Here is a 23,503-nt window from a genome sequence, read left to right as displayed (position 1 = left end):
ATTAAAAAATGTGCACGCATAATTCTTTCTATTATTAATCACTTTTTAGTTTATTTATGTTATTTTTTCTATTCAGGGAATCGCTGAATATAACTTTTTTATCGCTTATTTAACAGAATACAATTTCAAGAATTTAACCCTCGATTGACAGTTATCGTGATACCAAAACTTATTTATTACTTTATTAACAGTTGAAAATGCTTACACCAGTGATTGTACGGAAGGAGACTTTCATTGTTACTTCCTGGTGACAGAGCTCATCATCGTGTGGGGGCAACACGCCTTGGTATTGTTTGTGACAGCATCACAGCTGAAACTGCAGTAACACATTGCCCACCACTCTCGAGATTATCTTTGGAGTTTGGAAATGTTACTCATTTATCCTTTACAATTTAACCTCCGAGTTTTCACAGAATTGTAAAAGGCGATAAACCTGTGGTAAAACGTCCTGCGTAGAAAGCATTTACGATGGCTGGAAATTTTTCGTAATACGTCAAGCATTCCCTTTTTCCTTCTAGTAACTTGATCTCCAGTGGCTCGCGATAAGAAGTGGCCAACACGTTGCCAGTGTAAAGCAACGTGCACTACAAAGTAAAATCTGCACAATATAACCCACTGCTGCAGATGCACACTAGTGTCGTGTGAGGAACAGACCATGTAGACATGATTCGGTCTTAGCGAGACGTACCATATATTAAACATTTTTTCAGGCCATCAATTAACAGGGTGTGGTCTCGCAAATCACATGCCACTTACATATTCACAAAGCATTCGATTCGCACTTACTGCCTATAGCGCAATACTTCGTGCATTAACAATGAAACCCTGCCACACTGAACCATTTGGCTATAAGCAGAACATCCTCTTGTCATAGAAATGTTACGTCACGCTTCTCAATGAAACGGTTTTATATTTTATATACAAAGAAAGATATCGAACGAGTTTATGCTATACAGTTGTACATCGCACTTTCATAACAGCATTTGAGAGATAAATTTTATTGTTTCTCTATATATGTATAAATTGTATATCGAATTTTTTATTCAGAGTATATTTTAGTATACAACAATAGTCAAAATTTCTTTTACATTTAATAAATATTTAATTATTCGGTGCCTTTTAAAGACTTAATTTATAAGAAAAAAAAAATGCTGAACTTAAAATCTAGGATTTGGGCAACTTAATGAAAGCGCCCTCTTTCGACACCGATAACTGCGAAATATGTGAATAAATCAGTTGGGTTATTTACTTTGAACTTTAATGAGACGAATGTCTGTTAATTATGTGGATTTTCGCGATCTTCTAGTTTTATAGGGAAAAAAAATCTTGCGTATCAAACTGATTAATTCACTTTTAGGGTGAAAAAAAAAAGTTCTTTGCATCCTAAACGATTCAAACAGGTCTTTTCAAGCGATGGGCCAATGTCGTGACCTCCTCGCAACTGGAATAAACGGAGGAGCACAAGATGCACTGATATCTAAACATTTCCTTTCAACTTTTTTTAAAAAATATAATAATTCTTAGATGAAAAACAATTATATAAAATAGAGGAATTAATTCTGTAGCAATACATCTATTTTTTCCCAAAATAATCCGAAAAAGGGCCACTCAATTCCTAGAAAATGTTTAAAAAATTAAATGCAATTAAAATGTGGAATAATAATTGAAACTGAAACGTTTTAAGAAAGCAGATCGTATTGAAAGTTTACGAAACACCACTGCACAGAACTACTAGGGTTCAATCCCGTAATAAATTACACAGCGCGATTTCCAATATGAATAGTTTGACCATTCAACAAGCAGAGAAACTTTTCTTATCTTGAATCCTTACCATTACATCTACAATTTCATCAACCATTGAGAGAAAGCCTCAGTTGAAGTTCAAATAATGAACTTCAACTGAGAAAAAAAAATGCAAAACTCGCGAAAGAAGTAACAGTTAATATTTTTCTAGTGCATAAGATTAGTATTACTGAATTTATATAACAAATTTAATATCCTGAGATGAATGATGTTTAAAAAATAAATGAAAATATAAAATAATCTTAAATATAATCGAGTATGTAATATCAACTGTAGCTTAACTGATCGCAAATGGTTTAAAATTTAGATATATATAATATTCTTTTCCACTTCCCATGACCTCTAAAATGATATTTAAAAAAAAACAGTCAAAATACATTTCACGGATAAAAAAAGGAAAATCGATGTATATACACACACACGTATTACAATATTCTTCCTCAGTTTCACTACTTCCTTAAAAAATTAACTCTGTTTTAGAATACCCCCCCCCATGAGTCTGACGAAGTTGTCAAAGCATCTTTACGGCACGGAGTCAAGAAGCGGTGCCCAAAACTATTGCCACCCCCAACCTGGTTTCTAAAAGTAGAAGTAATACAATCTTTACATCCTTCAACTTTATGTACCACTTCCAGCCATCACTTTCAACATGCTCTGGCATTCTCTGAGTTAAGGTTTATTATAGAAAATCTCTTTATGTAGTTAGTTCAACACTCATTTCTATGTATGCATGATGATTAAAGGCGTTGCAATTTCCTGAAGTAACACCTCGAAGAATTCGACTTTTTTTTCAAGCGCGGAAAGTATTAAATAAATGTACGGATAAATGAAATTTAGATGAAAAGAAGAAAATAATATTATTGGATGAAGAATGTCTTATTTTTTTCCTAGTTATTAGTAAATCTGAATTCTCAGTCGAGTCACATCTATCTCCTCAATTGCTTAACCTTAATTATTGCGCAATCTGTCCAATATTGTTCGGAATTCCCGTTAATATATTTTGAATGTAAAAATGTAGATTAGTAATGGTTACTAATGAATTTCACATTACGAAATACCTTTACATCACTTATAGTAATGTTCAACTCGGTAATTAATTAATATCAGATTTTATCTCCAAATCTTAAGATGATTTAATCCATTAAATCACTACCCGATACCAAAAATAAAGTGGGAAAATATAATATATTCTCCCAATTATTTTTATACATACATTAAAGGTTATTTGAGTTTTAATTTTAAAATAATATTAAACAGATTTTACTAATTCATTATTCTGAGTAATCAAATTTCTGCTGTTAACGATTATTAAATGTGCACAGTTTAAATTAAAATATTAACGCATATTTCAATTAAATTAGTACCAATGAGGAGTAAAATATTTTTTACGTATCTTTCGTTGTGAACATAAAAAAATATTGTCATATTCTTTTAACTATGTGTAATAGGGGGGGGGGGGGAAATACATTCGAATAGTTTTACCATTTGTGCATAACGAATATCATGTCACATTATCGTCTGAAATACGCACAACTAAATCATAATTTTGATTTTAAAATAAAGCCAACATCAAATAAGCAATTGCTGCGTACGCACCTTGTTTTTTGGGTGGCTCTTGTAGTATTCTGAGTCCGAGATGGTCTTTTCTACTAAACCACAATGACCGAGCTGAGACAAGTCTGGGATCCTCGTTTCCAAAAGGCCATGTATTGTATGAGCACGTGACGAGTCGTCGTCTTCGGAGCGGTAATACAGACTACCGTTGGCAACTTGCGTGCTGAGCTCGGCTGCTTGGCTAGAGCTGTACTCCTCTTCGCCGGTCCACGTGCCAAAATTGTCCTTCGTGTCTAGGCCGGCATCGAGTGTTATGACTTCCGCAATCACCCCGTCGACATTTGTCGTAACGCTTATCGGGTAGCTGGCAGATACGGCGGAGGGGGAGGACACCCATTTTTGAACTTGGTCTCCGCACGGCTGATCAGAAGGGTCAGTAGCGCCTTCTGACTTCGTTAGCTCGCTGTAGTCTCCTATGGGAGATGTCACCTCGGGGATGAGCGTTCCTTGGCTGGTGTGGACTTCGAAAAATATCGGCTACCAGAGAAAACGAAGGAAATAAGTGACAGGTTTATGTATTATTAGTAGTAGTATAGTTCAATGCATTTCACCAGAGCTATAAATAAAAACGAAATCTTATAAATAAAAAAAAAAGCTTGTTGGGATACAGATACACGCGATTTAAATGAAATAATAATGCTGTTTTAGGCTTATCTTGTGATGATTTCATTCCTGGTAATGATTAAACATTATAACTACGCTTATCTGATTTTTTTTTAAATAAATCACACTTTGTGGAACAAACCACAAGTTTGTCGTTTGTTCCACAAAGTATGAGCAATTGCTGGATTTCAAAGTCTTGTTTACAATTTCTCCTGAATTGTACAATAAAATAAACTTCAGAGAACAAACTCTGAAATAGTTTAACGAGCAGTAGCGTTTTGAATTTCTTCAGTTTGATGACAAAGAATGGGAATGGATGGTTCTAATGTTTTATTTTGTGCATATCCGAAGAAAATGAGTCTCCTGTTACTGTCAATGGAATGAAATAAATCACTCTATTATTATTATTATTATTATTATTATTATTATTATTATTATTATTATTATTATTAGAAACCTCCAGATGTTTTTTGATGCAGTAGAAAAATATGAAATGGATAGCAAGGACTAGTAGTCCTATCCGGCGACTAATATCATTCACATGTACATCTAAAATCGAAACATGTCAAATTAACAAATTACGTTAAAACCAAGAAATACAAGGCATCACCCAAAATTCCGGGACTAGATTCTTTCGGAGTGTGTGTGTGTGTGTGTGTGTGTGGCAACACTGGATATTTTGGCAACCATGAAAAACATTTATCTGACTCAGTCTGACTCACCGATGGCGAAACTGTCAAGTGTTCAGTTTCTTTTGTGTTGTGGTTGTTTTGTGAAATTGCGTTTCTACGTTCCAGTTAAAAGTGTAAAGAATGTTTAGATCAAGGAATTAATCCGAAATTAAAGTTAGAAAAACCTTTAAGAATCGTCTGAAATGACAACCTATTCTGGTGGGTATCACGAACGGTTTAGTAGGCTTATCGAAAGTGGAATAGCATAAATTTCAAAGATGTGATACTAATTATCGAAAGAGTACACTTTTTAGTTCTTTTTTTTTTTAGATTAAACACGAAAAGAACTTTAACGTCTACTTCCCTCTCAGTAAAGATGTTTATATCGTAATTATTCAGGCAAATTCACCTACTTCGGGACTATTTATACACCAGCCTCAAGTGTTGAAAAGCGAAATATATATTTATAAACCAAAATAACTAGAACATTGCGTTGGTATCACTGCATGCAGACAGTTATTCTCCTTTTTTCCCCTTTTTTTAATCATATAAGTAAGCATCTTCACTTTTAGCGAATAATGGTGAAGCGTAGAACACTGAAGGAGTATTAACTGAAGGTCGATGACCACATCATTAGTTCTACACTACGTACACCACACTGTTCATCGAATGCTTCTCCCAAAGTCATGTTTTTCACATCACGTATTCTAAAAATAATTTACATTTTCGGTTAAACATTTTAGACAAATAATTGTCTAAATTATTTACATCATTATTTAAAGGGTTGAAATTATTTTCGCAATGTGTAATGTTCATTTTTATGTGTTGATCAAATATCACTGCAATATACTGCAATGTTGCGAACATTAGGGAAGACTTCCACTCAAAAGGTTGCCAAATAATTTTAGAAACCCAAAATTTTCACTTTATTAAACATGTCCAGAAAAACGTATTTATTATACGCCTATCTATTTTTTAAGTCAACAGAAAAAGTTGAACCTGTCTTTCGCTTTTAGTTGTAGCTATTTTTCGTTTTTTTGGGGGGGGGGGGATGGGGGAGTAATTCTATTTTAGTTGAAAACTTTTGGCTTCCGAACACTTGTTTTTGTTTGCCTCCGGTGGGTTGTTTTCTTTTACAAACATCTTTCTTACTTAACTTTTTATCACTTTTTCACGAGCCATTCATCTTCGTTTCTGAACTGGCACGCATCCATCGACTGAATCACGTATCTGTTATCAGTATTTAAAATCTGGAATTCCTTGCTCGTCCACTCAAGTGGCAATAGTTGCATTGATCTCAGTACACGCCAGAAGTATCACTGCTTTGACTTCTAATTGGGTACAAGTTAGTGTATTGCATCTAAATGTTTCTCCGGTGTTACCCAAGCTGGTAATGTGAAACATTGAGGAGCTCTATTGATGGCATTTTATTAGACGGTCGATGACCGTTCATCGCTCGATCGTTAATCCGTACTCGTCTTCCGCGTTTAATTCATTAAGTTACGTGGCGTTCATTAAATCCTCTCTTATATTTATACATCCCCCCCCCTCCTCCTGTAACCCGAAATGTTTACAGATGAAGCCATATTGACACGAGGAAAACTCTAATTTTGAATGGCTTGTGAAAAAAACCCTCTATATCTTCGTTATACATCTCGAAGATCTAGATAATAATAATAATTAATTAATTTCTTCAGAAAATACTAATAAAACTTTTTAAAAAATAATTCAATTATTTTTTTAAAGTACCGATTACTACGGGGCACCAATTCTACGTATAAGTGATTGCATTTTATAACCCAGAAGGATAAATAACAGTGAAAGAAATTCAAAAACTTCTAACAATTCCATATACACTGTAATTATTCGTTTATAAAGGTTCTACCAACTTACATAGCTTGATGTTTTTCATCCTCCGATGAGGATCCATTAAGACTGACCTATGTTCAACATTCTAAGCACAGATAATATCTAAAACGATATCGGTAATTCCTCTTTCCCTCCCCCAATTGTGGAATTGCTTGTGTTTCATTCATGTATAAGATTCGATGATGCTCTCCTCCCAAATCCTCAAAAAAGAAAACCAGTAAGTCTTACCCACTTAGTCACCAAGCCTGACAATAGACAGTTTCATCCATTTGACACTTATTAAAGTTGACTATGCCCTAGCCATTATAAAAGATGTTCTATGTTAATCCCAACCATAAAAGGCTATTATCCTATAGTAAATTAGGATCAGTATTAGTGCCATGGGTGGGGTAAGGGTAAGAACCAAAACCCTTGCTCTAGAGAACAAACGTGGTACTCTTTTCAACACACTGCAAGCCCCCAATAAGCAAAATGGTGGCGATGAAATCTATCTGCCGCTAAAAACATACAATAACAAAGCATCCATGCCTGCGGGATTCCAGCCGTAGTAGGACCAACCAAGCAGGACGGCAAATGCCATTATGGGATGCGTAAAAGTTACCTTTTTTTATTGCTTTTACTGCAATTTATATTATATATTGGATACGGAAATTTATATAATAATAAGTATTTATGCGAAATAACATTTCTGTTTGAGTCACTGCTATATTGAACAGGTTATTTCTCAATAAATAACGTATATAGAATGGTACTTTCATATTGAACAGGACATATCCGTCCTGTTTATATTGTAGAAAAACAGAACGGACGACCATTATGTAGTAATGTTTCGCTTGCTTTCCGGTTAAGTTCTCGGTTTGAATAGGCTGTTTTGTTGGAATGAAATTGCACAGCTTACAAAAAATGAACGTATAATACTGATGTTTCGTATTGCAACAAATAACGAAATGACTAAATAAATTTTTTTAAAAAAAATGGTGCGTTTCGTAATATAATTCTGCGCGCGCGCGTGCGCGCGTGTGTGTGTGTGTGTGTGTACGCGCGTTCATATGTACGCTGAAAAACATGGGGTTTTTTCCAGAGCGCACGGTGAAAGAGAGTGCACCCATTTCGCCTGAAACTTGATAATTGGCATCACTTGGAAACGTGAAGAAATTGGACAACCATCTTGTCTTTCCAAGTCCATTACGACACGAGAATCTCTACCTTACATTTCGAAGGTAGGGTTATTTACTTGTATGTTATATTATTATAATGTTGCTAAGGCAAATGAAGCCATGAAGCAGTGTAGCATGTTTCTCAAATATTCCTGAAGAAAATCCTTCCTAAGACAAGCTAACTTGGCTTCATTTGAAAAGACCCATAAAATGTTTCAGGTTTTTAACAGGATTTGAATTCAGGACTCAAATATTTTAGAAGCATTGCAGAGAGATAAAACAATAGAATACACTAGTCTCATAGCCTTAATTGCTTTGGCCATAACAAATGACAAAGTTCGCATTCGAGGTGGTGCACCAAACTTGGTTCTAATGATGATCCACGATTATGTTTTCCAGAAGAGGGCAACCATTAACGGATGACTCGTTTTTATTCCCGTATTCTCCCTCTTCTGAAAGATAGGTGATTTTTATCAGCGCTGTTTCTCTGAACTGGCTGCCATCATTCTTCCTTTTGACATGTAAACACATGCGTAACAGTAACTGTTAGTGAATATCAACTCACTGCCCAGCTTCAAACATATCGAATGAACTTCTCGAGCTTTTCTTTCATGCTGTCCACCTCTTTGGATCAGTCTACGAAGGACTACAGCCTAGTTATTCGAATCATATTAACAGGTTCCTTCTTTCTTATTAACTACTTAATCTTACATGGCAGTAAGTAATCTTACAATGCTGTGCTATTTGGTTTTGTAGCCACTCGTGTGCTCTGTTCATCCTCAGGAAAATTTCAGTTTCAGTAGTTACTGCAACCACGGATTTTTCTTATCTGTTTCCTCATAGTCTGATATCTTAACGGCCGTGAAAACGTGTTGGACCTGAATTCAGGTTTTTGGTGACATTATCTGTATACAGGAAAAGAAGACACTAGTCGCAATTTATCAGAGCATATCTGTACTTCCTGAATGTTTTTGTGATCCTTCATTACGGAATAATCACTTGGACTTCCAATTTTGACACCTATAATTCTATCATTTTGTTATCCTTATCAACAGTATTACTAAAACTATCAAAAAAAAAAAACTCGGTGAATGAATAAGATGATTTCAGTGTCTTAAAGTTGCAATATAGTTTAAATATATAACTCCAAAATCATTTTAATAATCAAATTTCCAAGTGATTTTATAAAGTCTAATAGAGACTTTTATTATGCCATGAATTGGATCTCGAATGGTATCCATCTAAATGTAATTATTTAGATGAAATTGTCTATTTAGAATTTCCTTTAAATAAAGTATTTCACTTAGTACGTAGACAACCGGATTTCAAGAACACAGAAGGTAATTTCCACACTTCAGTTTTTATATTTAAAAACGGATTTGTTAAATGTTAAACTAAAGATTTATCTGTACAGTAAATCAATAATAATATACCTTACAATAAAACAAAAGCAATAATCCTTCAGACTTCTTACATATGCCAACAATTCCATTGTTGTGAAGAGGAAGATAAGTTAGCTTATGCAGTACTTCAGACAACAAAAATATTCATTTTTCCAGTTGACAGTTTCTCGTTCCATAGAACAGACAAACAGTTAGAAGAATCCCCCAGCAGTCAATCAACAGATATATACTGGTATTATAATATTAGTTGCTTTGGCAATTATAAACAACACTAAATAACAAAAACGAAGTATTTCAAATTGATTTTCGTCTGCTTATTTCAAAGATAATCTTCCAGTGCGTACAGGTTTGTCGGAATTCGAATAATGCAGGAGCCAATCAGAACTATGAATTATTTCTCACTATTCTGTTCTTGTTACGGAACTAGTGGTCTGAAGACCATCTGGATAATAGGAAACGCCATTCTGTGTGTCATCCCCTATAATCACATTTCAAGCTCCAACTGAAATATAAACACGCAACAACTTTGCAACTTCGTTTTTTTTTCAATCTGTATTGTGATTTCAGTAGCTTTTCGTTCACGTTTACGTTTGTTGGCGTACGTTGTAGAGTACACAGCATTTCAACTGATCCAAAAGTTGTTTGGTTCAAATTTCACGGTGGCATTCGTTTTGAATATCATTAGGAGGTAGATAGTTTCCATCGGATTAGCAGTCCGCTTATTGGAAGCCCGAATTTTCTAATCGTTATTCCATATTTTTACTAAATATGCATGCTAAAGACATTGACAAACATCCACTTCAGTCGGTTTCCAACCTCTCGGAGGTGGATTCACAACCTTCTTCTTCTTCTTCTTTAAGTGCTATTTCCTAATGGAGTTCAGCGATCACCTTTGCGAATTTACTTTTCTCTAGTGGCTCTGATTAAGAGTTCTGTGTTCAGTTTAGTCGACTTTTTTATATTGTCTAGCCACGATATTTTTCTTCTTTCAGGTTTTCTCTTTCTGTTGATTTCAACTTTTAGTATTACCTGGAGAATATTATATTTATGCTTTCTCATTAGAGAAAGCATAAATATAATATGCTTTTCACAATATTGATTAATTCTCGATTTTTATTTATTCTTCTCAGTACCACTCTTCACACTTCATCTTTTCTGCCCATGAGATTTCGAGCATCCTTCTAAATATCCACATTTCAGTCTTTTTTTATTGTATTTGCCCTTAACGTCCATGTTTCAACTCCATATAGTAAACTTGGTCCGCGCGGTTAGCCTAGTGGCTTTGCGCTTCGCAACCATATGCCTGGGGAAGAAGTGTCCTAGTTTCGATTCCCGTCGACGACATGAGGATCTTAAGGATCTTCCTCAGCCACTGCCAAGTTAGCCGGTCTTGGACGTGGATAGCAGGGTTTTTTCCCGCCAGTTTATCTGGGGTTTTTCATCCCGAAAGCAGGCAAACCGGACCCGTGAACACACAGGCTACAGTCATAGAAATACGGCAAGGAAGGCAACGTGAAACCACCTTACATCTCTATCTCCCTAGTAATCAGCTGCAACCCTCTCAAAGAGAGGAAGCCACAGGATCAGATCAGATAGTAAACTTGACCATACGTACCACTACACATTCGTACTTGAATTTCAATTTTTAAGGCGTCGTCATCTAAAATGAGCTTCGTGTTAATAAAGGACTGTTTTGAAATTCCACATCTTGATCTTATCTCCTCACAGTCCGAACTTTCATTTATCCTGGATCCCAGGTATCTGAGTTTGTTCTCTTCGATTTTATTTCCATTTAGAAATAAGTCAGCTGTTATCGAAGGGTTGTTGCTTATTATCATAAGTTTTTTTGTGTGTGTGTTAAATTTTAGGCCCATTTCTGTGCTTTCTTTGTTGGCACATTGTACGAATAGTTCAAGATCTTCAATATTTGTTGTAATTAAAGCAATATCACCTGAATCGCGTAAGTCATTTATTAATTGGCCGTTTATGATTATTCCTTCTTTTCTTCCTTCTAAGGCCTTGAGAAATAAGATTTCTGAGTAGATGTTACACAGAAGTGGAGGTAGTACACTTTCTTGTCTCACTCCTCTTTCAATTTTGAAATTGCTTGTCCTGATGTTGTCTGTTAGGACAGATGCAATCTGGTTTTAATGATTCTAACATCTCCTTGTCATCATCTAGTCTAGTTATTCTAAGATTCTGGGGAGTTTACTTTGCTGGACTTATCAAAAGAGCCTTTTCAAAATCAATGAAATAAATATAAAGGTCCGTTTGGTGTTCTCTGCATCTTTGTGCTAAGATACGTGAGCAAAAAAGTGCCTCTCTTGTTACTAGGTCATTTCTCAAACCAAACTGAGTTTCACAAATGAGATCATCACATTTTTGGTATATTCTGTTATAATTTGTAGGCATATTTTGAGAGTGGCTCATTAGGCTAATCAATCTAAAATCATCACAAGTTTTTGTATTACGTGTTTTAAGAAAATCCAATGAAGATTGGAGTTCATCCAGTCAGAGGTACTTTACCAGTGTCATAAATTCTGTTGAATAATTTTACAATTTTATCAGTATTACTGTCATTGATTAGTTTCACAATTTCTGTTGGCAGTTCATCGGGTCCACTCGCTTTACCATTTCTTGATATTTGGATCATCTTTACTACTTCAGACTTCAAGATAGGTGGGCCTGTCTTGATCAGAAAGTAGTGACTTAATGTATTCAGTCCAAACTTGTTCTTTTTTTTAGATGTTTCTAAGATTATCCTCCTTCATTAGCCCTAAGTATCATATAATAAATAAAAAATAAATTTTACAAAGTAGTCGTTTTGATCATTATAGCTACGGAGTCTTATACATTTGAACCAAATTCATTTCGTTGTGAATGTAGCAATAATTCTGTGGAAATCATCATTACTTTTTTAAAAAAGAAATGTGTCTGTTATGCCTTATTTTAAAGTTAAATTCGGGGGCCAAAACAAGTCCTAGGCAATGCAAGAAAGTCAAAGTCTGTCGGACTTTACACCACAATTTTAATTATTCAAAACAAGGAAAGAATAAGCCTTTTATGGTACTGTATAAGCCAAAGAGTCCTAATGCATTGCAAAAGGACTAAAGACTAAAAACGAGTGTGACGTCTTACCTCAAAAATATTATTACATATATCTGCAAGAAGCCAAGTTCGGCATTATCCAGAAGTTAAAATTCCTTCACCTCCCGAAGATATTGCTATAATAATATATCTTGTTCTAAAGTGGAAAACAAGACGAAAAACGAAGATTCAGACGGGCTGACGTATCTTTAACCCCTGAGAAGTTGCGATCCAAATCTTTTTACAAAAAAAATAAGAAGAATAAAAAGAAAAATAAACGATTTTGGGGATATAATTAAATTTCTCCAAGTGCTCTGCTCTAAGGAATAACAGAACGTACCAAAAATATTACACTCCAGATTAATTAAAGAAAAATAACTCATTTTGTCGAGAAACAGCCTTCACGATATACAAGTAACGAACGTAAATTAGTCTTTTCTAAAGATAAGTCGCTGGTATTCTACATCCAGTATTATGCGTGAATTTAGGAACCACTTACGATAAGTTTTTGGAGATTCTTTATATAGATTCATCCTACAGAAGCCTTCAACGGGTTGTACTTAATAATGGAAATAAACATGAATCGATACCTGGAACTCAATGGGTTCATTTCAAAGAAAGCTACGAAAAGATTCTATATGCAAATCACAAATAGAGCCACGTGTGTACGTGACTTGAAAGTATTAAACATTTGACTTGACCAGCAATCGAGTTATACTAAATTATATTTCGTTTGTTAATGGGGCAAATATGTGAAAAGAGAAGAACGGTTCTTCTCGGTGCTTAATTTTCGCGTTGCTGTTTCATTAAAAAAAGAAGGAAGGAAGGACTATTGTTTTCGATATACATTAAATATGGGATAATGAAACGATTCCTCAAAAACTGAACAGTTATAGGGATTACTACTTCGCATCCATTTACATTAAATTCTCTTTCATTTTATGGTGAATGAGAAGGATTGAATTTTCATGGGTTTCCGCTAATTAAAATTAATGTAAATGAGCATTTGAATACACGAATGAACTAAAACACACACACACACACACACACACACAGAGAGAGAGAGAGAGAGAGATCAAATTTGTTGAGGGAAAAAACTTTCTGGGGAAAAATAAGTATTGCAATTGCAAAAAAGAAAAAAAAAACCAACGCTTTTTCAAATACGTTCCAGTAACTGAGTAAAGGGTTTAGGTTTCAACATTCGCATTTGGCATATTTTCCGGAGAACTTTAAACACACACACAGAAATAAGATATCAAAGCAAAGGGAATGCAAGTATCACGAACTAATACTTCATTCATGGTACTCGAACTTATAAGCCAGCTGTAAAATAACAAAAATAAATTTTTTTTTTTTCGTTTGAAAGAAGAAAATAAATGTTATGTCAAAAAATTAACACTATGGTAAATTGCCTTCTTTAAAAAAATTACATTTTTAGAAAACAAAAATTAAAAAAATACAAACACAAATAAAAGAGCAAACCCCTCGAGTATTTCAATGCTATATTTCTTAATTAACTCTCTAAGAGCAATAAATTTAAGACAGGGAGAGAAAAAAACATGAATTTTCTGAAGTCCATGCACAATTGGCATTGAAACAGTATCTCTACCAAAACAACAGATTATTTAGTAGCAGGAAAAAAATGTCTTCGACAATTTTACCTTTCATAAAACATTGAAATTAATTTGTATCCGTTTTTAGTTAGAATAAAATGAATAGCATGGGCTCGGAAGATAAAAAATGTAAGCGTAATGACTTTAAATCAAGATGAGGTTTGTTGGCTATTAAGTCTTTCTTTAAAAATGCACTATACTGACAGAAATAAAAAAAAAAAATCGCGATATCTCGCAGTATCGCGACGCTCTTCAATTCCCTGCGCATAGTTTTCTGTGAAATGTGGATCGGGAACAGCCTTCATTAAATGCTTCGATCAATTGCTGCACACAAGAAGTTAAGTTTGTTCCCTACAAGCGTTCTCAGATGACGGTGATCTCGTTCTTGATAGAATATCTTAGGATCGCAGTTACGTCTCTTAGACAAGCAATGTGTGTTATTTTCCCACTGATTAAACAACCGAGATATCTCACCTCTTGAGAAACCAGTCAGCTTTGCTGTTTTCAAAATCGTGTCTCCAGCCAGACGGTCACACACAGTAAGCCCTTTATCGACTCCAAAAGGACCTTTGTTTTTCCCCTATTGTGATCAACACTATTGACGATTACTGACCAGCAGCATTCTTAAGTAGTTGTCTAGAACACGTGGTGACAAACGCGTACGTGGTGACGTATTTTGCATAAACGTAAGTGACGTTTATGTATATCTGCATAAAGATTTCTAATTCAGTTGTCGGTATGTGTATAAACTGAGTTGAGCGCTGTTGAGCATTGATTTTCTTTTCTTTCTTTCTGTCTGTTATGTACGTTATTTTCTGTAACTGAATTTTTGAAGCCCTAATTAAACTGTAAACACGTTATTTCAGCTTTTGTTTCGTTTCTAACTTAATCCAGAATGAGGAAGATTATTTACATTTTTCGTGACCTTCGAATTATTTCTATACTATTTTATCTTCTTTGTCCATGTCGGTAGATTTTGTTTTAAAGAGCTAAAATGCAAGCGTCAAAATTAGCCAAAAAAAAAAAAAATAGCCAGAATACAGTATTACATTCTTTCGGTATTATACTACATCAAGGAAAAAGCCATCAAAGGCTTGAAATGTGGAAAGGCAGCAGGAGTAGATGATATTCGACCAGAAATGCTGAAGTATGGTGGTATAAGAGTCTTACAGTGGCTGCACTGCATAGTTCAGAAAGCCTGGACAGAGGGACGAATTCCCGATGATTGGAGTAGAGCTCTCATAGTACCCATATATAAAAAGGGAAATAAAACTGAATGTGAGAATTACAGAGGTATTTCCCTACTGAGTGTTCCTGGCAAGATCTATGCAAGTATACTTGAGAAACGGTTGAGAAGAATTGTGGAAGAAAAGCTTGGTGAAGAACAAGCTGGATTCAGGCCAAATAGAGGCTGTCAGGATCAGATCTTCACTTTACGACAAATAGTCGAGAAAGCATGGGAATATAACAAAGATCTATATTTAAGTTTTGTCGATTTGGAAAAGGCATATGACAAGGTGCCAAGAGAGAAGCTATTCAATGCGCTGCAGTTATATGGTGTCAATGGGGCATTATATCAAGCAATACTTAGTCATTATTTGAGTTGTGAGTCAGCAGTTAGAATTGAAGGAAGTACAGGAAGATGGTTTAATGTTAAATCTGGTGTGAGACAAGGATGTACATTATCCCCTCTGTTATTCATTATCTATATGGATCACATTATGAAGGAATGTGGTATTAAACCTGATATCAAAATTGGAGATGTTAATGTCAGCTCTTTGCTTTATGCGGATGATGTTATACTTCTAAATAAATCCGCTACAAGTCTGCAAGATTCTCTGACTAAACTGAATAGCTGTTGTAATAGATATGGTATGAAGGTCAGCAATAAAAAGACAAAGACAATGAAAATAGGCAGAATCATTGAAAATGTCAACTGTGTTGTGAATGGAGAACCTGTGGAACAAGTAAAACATTTCAGCTACTTAGGCACAATTTTTACTGAAAATGGTAAACTAAATATAGAAATAGACAACAGAATCAGCAAAGCTGGTATCGTGGGAAGTCAATTGAATAAATTCATATGGAATAAGAAAGAAATTAGTCGGAACACTAAATTAGCTGTATACAAGACTGTGTTCAAACCAATTTTAACTTATGGATCTGAGAGCTGGGTCAGAAGTAAAACACTTGACCAAAGACTAGAGACCGCAGATATGAGAGTCCTGAGAAAGATTAGAGGCGTGAACAGATGGCATCAATGGCAATATCATATTAAAAATGAGGATATTAGGAAAGAACTTGACATTGTCAGCATCCAGGAATGTGTTAGCAGAGCTAATCTCAGATGGTATGGTCACTTAAATAGAATGGGAGAGGAAAGATTAGCAAAACAAGTGTTCTCTGCCAGGTTGGCAGGAAAACGACCCAGAGGAAGACCAAGATATAGGTGGATTGATACGGTACAAAGTGCCTTAGACGATAGAAATATAAGATCTGATAATGTTGGAGTCTTGACAAGTAACAGACTGATTTGGAGGAAAATTGTAGATAGGAAGTTAGTAATGATGTAATTTTTTCATGTAGTACTGTCATATCCTGTACACCTCTTGAGGGTACATGGCAGGAATTTGATGATGATGATGATGATGATATTCCTATTTGTCACGTTAGTGTTATCTTTGATAGAAATCAGAAAATGAATAATATAGGATGGTAATTGAGATGGGATGGGAAAGATGGAAGATATCTGCAATGTCTAACCATGGTCAATCTTCAGAAAGTTATTCTAAATATTATAAGACTCGATAAAACAGTCGGCGAATATCAAACAGAATCAAGAAAGAGCATTTCAGCTTTTCTTGATCTGGCTATCAAGCAGGATATCACTTAAATAATTGCGACATTCAACTATCTGGGCAAAGTTTCTATTCTACCATGTTTTCACCCTGATGAAACATTAGCCATATCTTCTAATTATAAGGCATCAGTCATTTCCTCTAACTCTTGCTTAGATGAAATCTTCTCGCACTATTCGATGAACTACTCACATTATGCCTTCTCTGATTCTACGTCAGAAGGACGTTCGAAAAATGTCAACAGCTTTAATACTAATAAGTTCTGGTCCAGATTATAACCCCTAGTTGGGATCAGAACTTGTGCTCCAGAATTAGCAACCATCGTGTATTGCCTATATTGAGGTGCCGGACTCCTCATCTAGTATCTACTTAACAGTATGGAAACAAGCCTTTATTACTTAAGTATAAAGAGCTAATAAGCTTCATTTCGGCAATGAAAACATTACTTAAATTAAGGGGATATTAATTCCCACATAGTTTTAAAACCGAATAAGAAACTCAAAGATTGGAATCAGAGAGTTTCTTGCCGAATATGGCTTTATAGCTTTATAGGCTTTACTATATGGCTATATAGTAAACTTTATAGTTTACTATATTCGGCAAGAAACTCTCTGATTCCAATCTTTGAGTTTCTTATTCGGTTTTAAAACTATGTGGGAATTAATATCCCCTTAATTTAAGTAAAGCCTTTATTAGCCTGTTCCAATAAGGGAGATACGTCATCAACCTATATTCCTACTGCACGCACTTCAATACTTTCGAAAGTAACAGAAAAGGTCATTAACAAATAGCCTTTTTACTATCTGGAGTGAAGAGGCTCGTTGTTAAAATCGTCATCAGTTAATCAGTGATTATCAATATGGATTCTGCCATCCTACAGCAAACCTCCTCGATAACCTTGCCCACCTTTGGACACAAGCTACAGAAAGATTTGGATAAACTCATGATATTTCCAAGACATCTGATCATGTTTTATATGAAGAACTTGTTATAGTCTTATCAAGCTGCCATCTTATGGTCTCCTCCTATCCTTTTGTGATTGAAGTGCCAATTCCTCTCTCTGGTCGGCACTATGCATAATAGTGGATGGCTTTTCTTACCAGATTTTCTTATCAATGTTGGAGTACCCCAGGGTTCTGTACTTTCATCCACGTTCTACCTCCAATATGTCAATGTCCTCTCTCTCTCTCCTGGTCCCGCTCTCTATCTGTTTCTGTCATCTCTAATTTCGAATCCCATCGGTAGTTTTGCTGCTCATAGTACTCCCCATTCCTCTTCTGTATTTCTCGAATCCTTGTAGCATTCAAAGAATTCTAGAGTCAATATCCTCCATAACCAATGTCTTAAACATTGATCTCATCACTATTCTCATCTGTAGTGAAGATAATTTAGTGAATTTCAATGCTCACAAAAAGTCCTCTCTCATTAACCCGAAGAAAGTTACTTCTTTCCTTTTCACTTTTGATAACGTACCGATGTTTTCAGTCAAGATTAGTTGTGCTTTTTTTGTATTGACTTTGACATCCGAATTAACCTGGCATAAATATGTCATCAATCACTCTTTAAAAACCATGGAATTTAATTTTAATTTTATTTTTCGAAACTTTACTTGTCTCCTCAAATCCTAACACTTTTTAAATCTCGGAAATATGCCCTAACATTTGGAGTGGTGCTTTCCAAACCGTGTTGAGAATTCTCGATTGTGTACAGAAGAAGGTAATCCACCTAATAGGTGAATTGCCCTCTGTTTCTGCATTCTGCTTTTTACAGGTACACTCAGGGGAGCTGCTCCACCAAACTGTCCACTTCCATTCCTCCGCATTTTTCTAATCACTGGTTAACGTCCATTAGAAGTTCAACACCAAACATATCGAACTATTTTTCGTCAATTCCTTTTCATTTCAACTTCCTCTGTTCTTGGGAACAGCTTTCCCCATTTTGTTTTTCCCAATGAGTAAAATATCCACCTTTTTAAAAAATGTTATCGTGTTATTTATCTCTCCTTAACCACTTCAGTTGAGAGATTTTCGCTTTCTTCTTAAGCACCTAGATCGATCGATGTCCTCTTTCTTTTTTTTTAAGTTCAGTCGATTGATTAGATCAGATTATCGCATACGTGCATGTGCTATTTTTAGAAAGAGTCAGAAAAGTACACCCATTTTCTTAAAAAGCCGTTAATCTAGAAACGTCTTGTAAAGAAGTTAAGGGGATAATAAATCCCTCATTATTTTAACGTCGGATACGAAACTTGGAGATCGAAATCTATCGAAATCCTCATAATGTAAAACAGTAATACATCTCCTAGGAGCTGCGTTTTACATTATGAGAAAATATTAAGGACAGTGACGGAGCTTGCTCCACCTTTGTAACGAGTTGTCCTAGTGTTGTACTACCCAGGTGATGACTTACGCCTGGACTCGCCTATAGTTCTTCAGCATGAAACACTTAGATTTCCATCTCCGAGTTTCGTATTCGGCCTTTAAAATAATGAGGGATTTATTATCCCCTTAACTTAATTTACACCGCCGGAAAAATAGCCTCTTGGCTCTTTATCGTGTCTTGTAAAGAAGTTAAAAATATTTTAATAAAGGCACAAATCCATGGAAAAAATGTTTGTAAGGATATATTAAGATTAATCGTAATTAAGCGTAACAAGAGAACATTGGCCCTAAAATAACTAAACTTATCGCATGTGTGTGAATGGGCAGTTATGAATGTAGAAATATTTTATGCTTTTAACCGGAAGGGATAGATATCTGTGTCTGAGAGAAAAGAGTAGTGGGAAAACAGGAAGAAGTCAAAGCCTTACTTCTCTTCTTTTCATATGCTAGAAAGTGAATGAACTCTAAATTTCTAATAACTATTGGAATGAAATAAGAAAACGTTAAGTGTTTTGTATGTAAGATAATATTGCATATAAAGACGAAGGGATATTTTCATACTGATAAAAGAATCGAGTAAAATGAAATGTGACACGAAGAATACGACCACAAAATAAAATCCACAAAATGAGGACAACAAATTTTATTTGTAGTTTATTAAATATTATTAGTGAGCAGTCCGAATTTATATAACGGAAGAAGTAATTTAAATAAGTAAAATAAAATAAAATAAATAATCCTCCGTAGTGCAACAGCAAGTACAACGGAACACTGCACCCTTCGATTGGAGACCTGAGTTTGATTCTCGTTGTGAAGACTCTTTATATGGACTTTTCAAATGAAGGTGAATTAGCAGATCTCATACGTAAGTAGCAAGATTTTTTTTTCTCCTGGGAACTCGGGTTTTTCATCCCGCTAACAGACAAATCGGCCTTCAGAACACACGCAATTTTCAGACAAAAAAAAAAAAATTCTGGTGGTGATGGTGGGCGATAGATGGCGTTGATGGTAGTTGCGTGTAGTCGGTGAGATATATGTGTAGCGGAGTGGAGTAGAATAGAGTGCCCTCCCCTCGATGAATCTTTGGAACACCTGGGAGGTGTCACGTAATAATAATAAAATCATAAAAAAATAAAATAGGGAAATAAAATAACACGGGATGGAAAAAAAACAAAATAAAAAAGCAGGATTCTTTTAAAGTAAACAGTTTATCTATAATTTCATCTTTGAACATTTTTGAGATTGCGTATCTTATCAAAAGCCTAAGTTTGCCAGAAATTTGAGTCTTCTTGAACTTCTATACAAGTGCAGAAATCTGTTATGTGAATGTAAAGAGGACGAACTTCTCAAAAAGAAAAAAAAAAAAATTGGAAAAGGTTGTAATTGTAATTTATAGAGAGAAAGAGAGACACTTACTAGTTCTTCGGAATTTAAACCTGTCCAATAAACTGAGACATTTTCCTGATAAATGATAAATACTTATGATGGTATTATTATTATTATGTGACATCTCCTAGGACTCATCGCGAGAGGTCCTTCTACTCCACGATATACAACTCATCAACTTAATCTTCCAATTACTACTACTACAAGTAAACGATTACCATCAACACAACACCATCTACCGCATACTACCACCACCAATACTATTTCTGTCTGTAAATTGCGTGTGTTCTCATGACCGATTGGCCTGTATGCAGGATGAAAAACCCGAGAATGCGGGAGGGAAAAAAACTGCTACCTTTCTATGAGATAGGCTACCTTACTTTCAATTGAAAAAGATATACATAAAGATTCCTCTCATCACGATGAGAATCAAACTCAGTCTAATATAAGACATGATATGAGAATTGTCTGTCGAGCAGTGACCAGAAATTTTTATTCTAGTTAGCAAAGAAAATTTCCTCAAAATATTATAAATGGGCCCAAAATCAGTGGAAGAGACGTGATTTTTAGACAAATTTACTAATAGCATTTCATTAGGATTCTGTGATGTTTGGTAGATATAGTAATAACTTTATCTGATATGACTCCAATGCAGCAGTTTAGAAGAAATCATGTTCACCTATAGGAAGATCTACTAATCCGAGAAAACCATTATCATTTGCATTTTAGATAGGAACTATTTCTGGGAATAACAATATTATATTCACTTACGGTACATTTCCTTTTGATTACAGTTTTTGTAAAATAGGTATTGGTATCATATTACATCGAAATATTAAATTAAACATAAGCTGCTAGAATTCTGTCTGAAAGATGAAATACACTCGTCGCAAAAGGTGATGTTTTATATTTAATAACGTGAAAAAAATATAACTTGAACTGAAATTGAAATTAAGAGAGGGTTCAACAATGCAGATATGCATACGAAAAATATCGAGGACAAATATTAAATGGAAATCTAGACGAATATAGGACATTACTGAAATGATTTTCAGTCCTTGGGTAATTCCAGCCTTGGTGGGAAAATCTGAGGAGAGGAAGCCCTTTTACCGTGACACATAGTGAGTGACCAAAGAGAATGACCCATAACTGAAATGTCCTAATATGACATAAATATAAAAATAAAAGGCGACAGAATTAACACCAAATACCAGCAATTAATAAAGCAGCAGCAGAGAGAATTTTCTCATCAAGAAGGGAAAAAATATATTAAGCAGGGGAAATTAATGACTCTTATTATAATTGTAAGATATAAGCATGAAGGTTTTTAAATAGGTGAAGATAAGTGTCCGCTGATATAGAAGAGAGGTTAAGTAAACCATCAAATAGGGTCAACAAGTTATCCAAAATAGGCAGTCTATTTTTTACGCTGCCAGAACTACAGCCTATAATATATATAAAGCGCCTTCATATATCAATGGCTTTTGCTTCTGTTTAAAGCAAGATGGTTTTACCAACAGTAGCAGTTCATTATCCTGATAGTTAACAATACAGGCTGCGTAGAATCAGTTGTTAAATTTCTTGTTTAATGATGCATGCCTATAGTTTGGTTAATTACGGGTAACCCTCGTATAACGCGGTTTCGATATAACGCGGTCTGCAAATTGTAGTAACCCTTTATTTTTCATACATTTTTCATCGCGCTACTAAAAAACTAAATTTTTATCTTCGTTAAATTTGTCTGCCCTTATCGCGCATGTAGTTATAAGTATCGAATTTATACTAGGGGAAATACCCTTTAGCCCGCATGTAAATTTTTTTTTGTGTGTAGCGTCAACTACACAAAATGTTTATCGTATAAAGTATTTATTGTTGAAATTTTCTTCGTTTTTTGCCAGGAGAGCATTAAAAATCATAAGTTTGTTAATCTCAAGCTCAGCACTTTATTTTCTGATGTAATGTTTTTTTATGTAATGTAATATATAATATATAAAATATGTAATGTTTTTTTATGTAAAAAAATATATATTTTATACTAATGGCCACTGAAACTGCAACGAAAGGGAAAAACCAACATTAAAAAGAAAATTCATTTCTCTCGAAGAAAACATTAAAATCTTGGATCGGTTGAAAAATGGAGAAAAACCATGAGTTGCAAGGACTTTGAATTTAAATGAATCTACAGTAAGAAACAAATAAACAAAATGAGCACAAAATCCGAGACAGTGTTATTTCTGTGTCAACAGTAAGTGCAAAGCTTGTTGCTCGTGTACGTGAGCAACGCGCTTTGCACTTAAATAAAAATTTCAAATTGTACACGTACAATTTGTAACTTTTATTATTTTATACTACTGTATTTATTTCATAGTTTATGTTTTTTAACTTGCATGAATTACCAGAATTAAATAAAAATCTATTTTTGTTGTATATGGCATTGTTTATATATATAACGATTTCGGAACATAACTCTACTTTTTCTATGTGACCTTAGTCTCGCATAACGCCATTTATATAACGTGGCATTCTATGGAACCTAACACCCGCGTTATACGAGGATTACCTGTATTTTAAATTGTAGTTTTTGCTTTTGTTTGTTTGTTTCTCGACCGCTGCATTCTTGTGAGCAGATATATGCAGATTTATTGACAATTCTATTCAAATCCTAATTAACATATTGCTTGATATTTTAAGTGCAAAGGCACTATTTTTTCCTTGAAAAAAAAAACACATCTTGAACAATTCTGCTTACATCATGTAATGCTAAAAATGAAATGCATTTAATTGTAATTTGAGCTTGTTGTTTCTGTTAAGTGCAAAAAACTGTCTGTCCATGGCTCTCCTTTCCCATGTCACTCCTGAAAATCTGATGGTATCATCAATCCACAGTGATTTAGGTCGGCGTCGTGGTCGTTTTTCCTCTCGTGGAATCCAATTCAGTACTTCTTTTGTCCATCGTTGATCTTGTCTTCAAACAATATGTCCAGCCCATTGCCACTTCAGATGTTTCACTCTTCCTATGATGTCAGAGAGTTTGGTTTGATTTCTTATCCACGTATTC

The 23,503-nt window shown here is 34.7% G+C and overlaps 1 protein-coding gene across 1 annotated transcript in view; it reads right to left on the bottom strand.

Annotated features, from left to right (window-relative positions):
* The window catches only part of LOC150105008 (protein Obscurin-like), a 790,953-nt gene that overhangs the window by 725,200 nt on the left and 42,250 nt on the right, over positions 1-23,503 (bottom strand). Inside the window, exon 8 of the mRNA XM_090395103.1 lies at positions 3,400-3,894. Coding sequence (XP_090251229.1) covers positions 3,400-3,894 — 495 coding nt within the window. The remainder of the gene's footprint in view (positions 1-3,399; positions 3,895-23,503) is intronic.

Source organism: Typopeltis vanoorti, chromosome 7 (assembly GCF_054136105.1).
Source record: "Typopeltis vanoorti isolate ZY-2024b chromosome 7, IOZ_Tvanoo_1.0, whole genome shotgun sequence".
NCBI classification, from domain to species: domain Eukaryota; kingdom Metazoa; phylum Arthropoda; class Arachnida; order Uropygi; family Thelyphonidae; genus Typopeltis; species Typopeltis vanoorti.
This window is presented reverse-complemented; position numbering and strand designations above follow the sequence as displayed.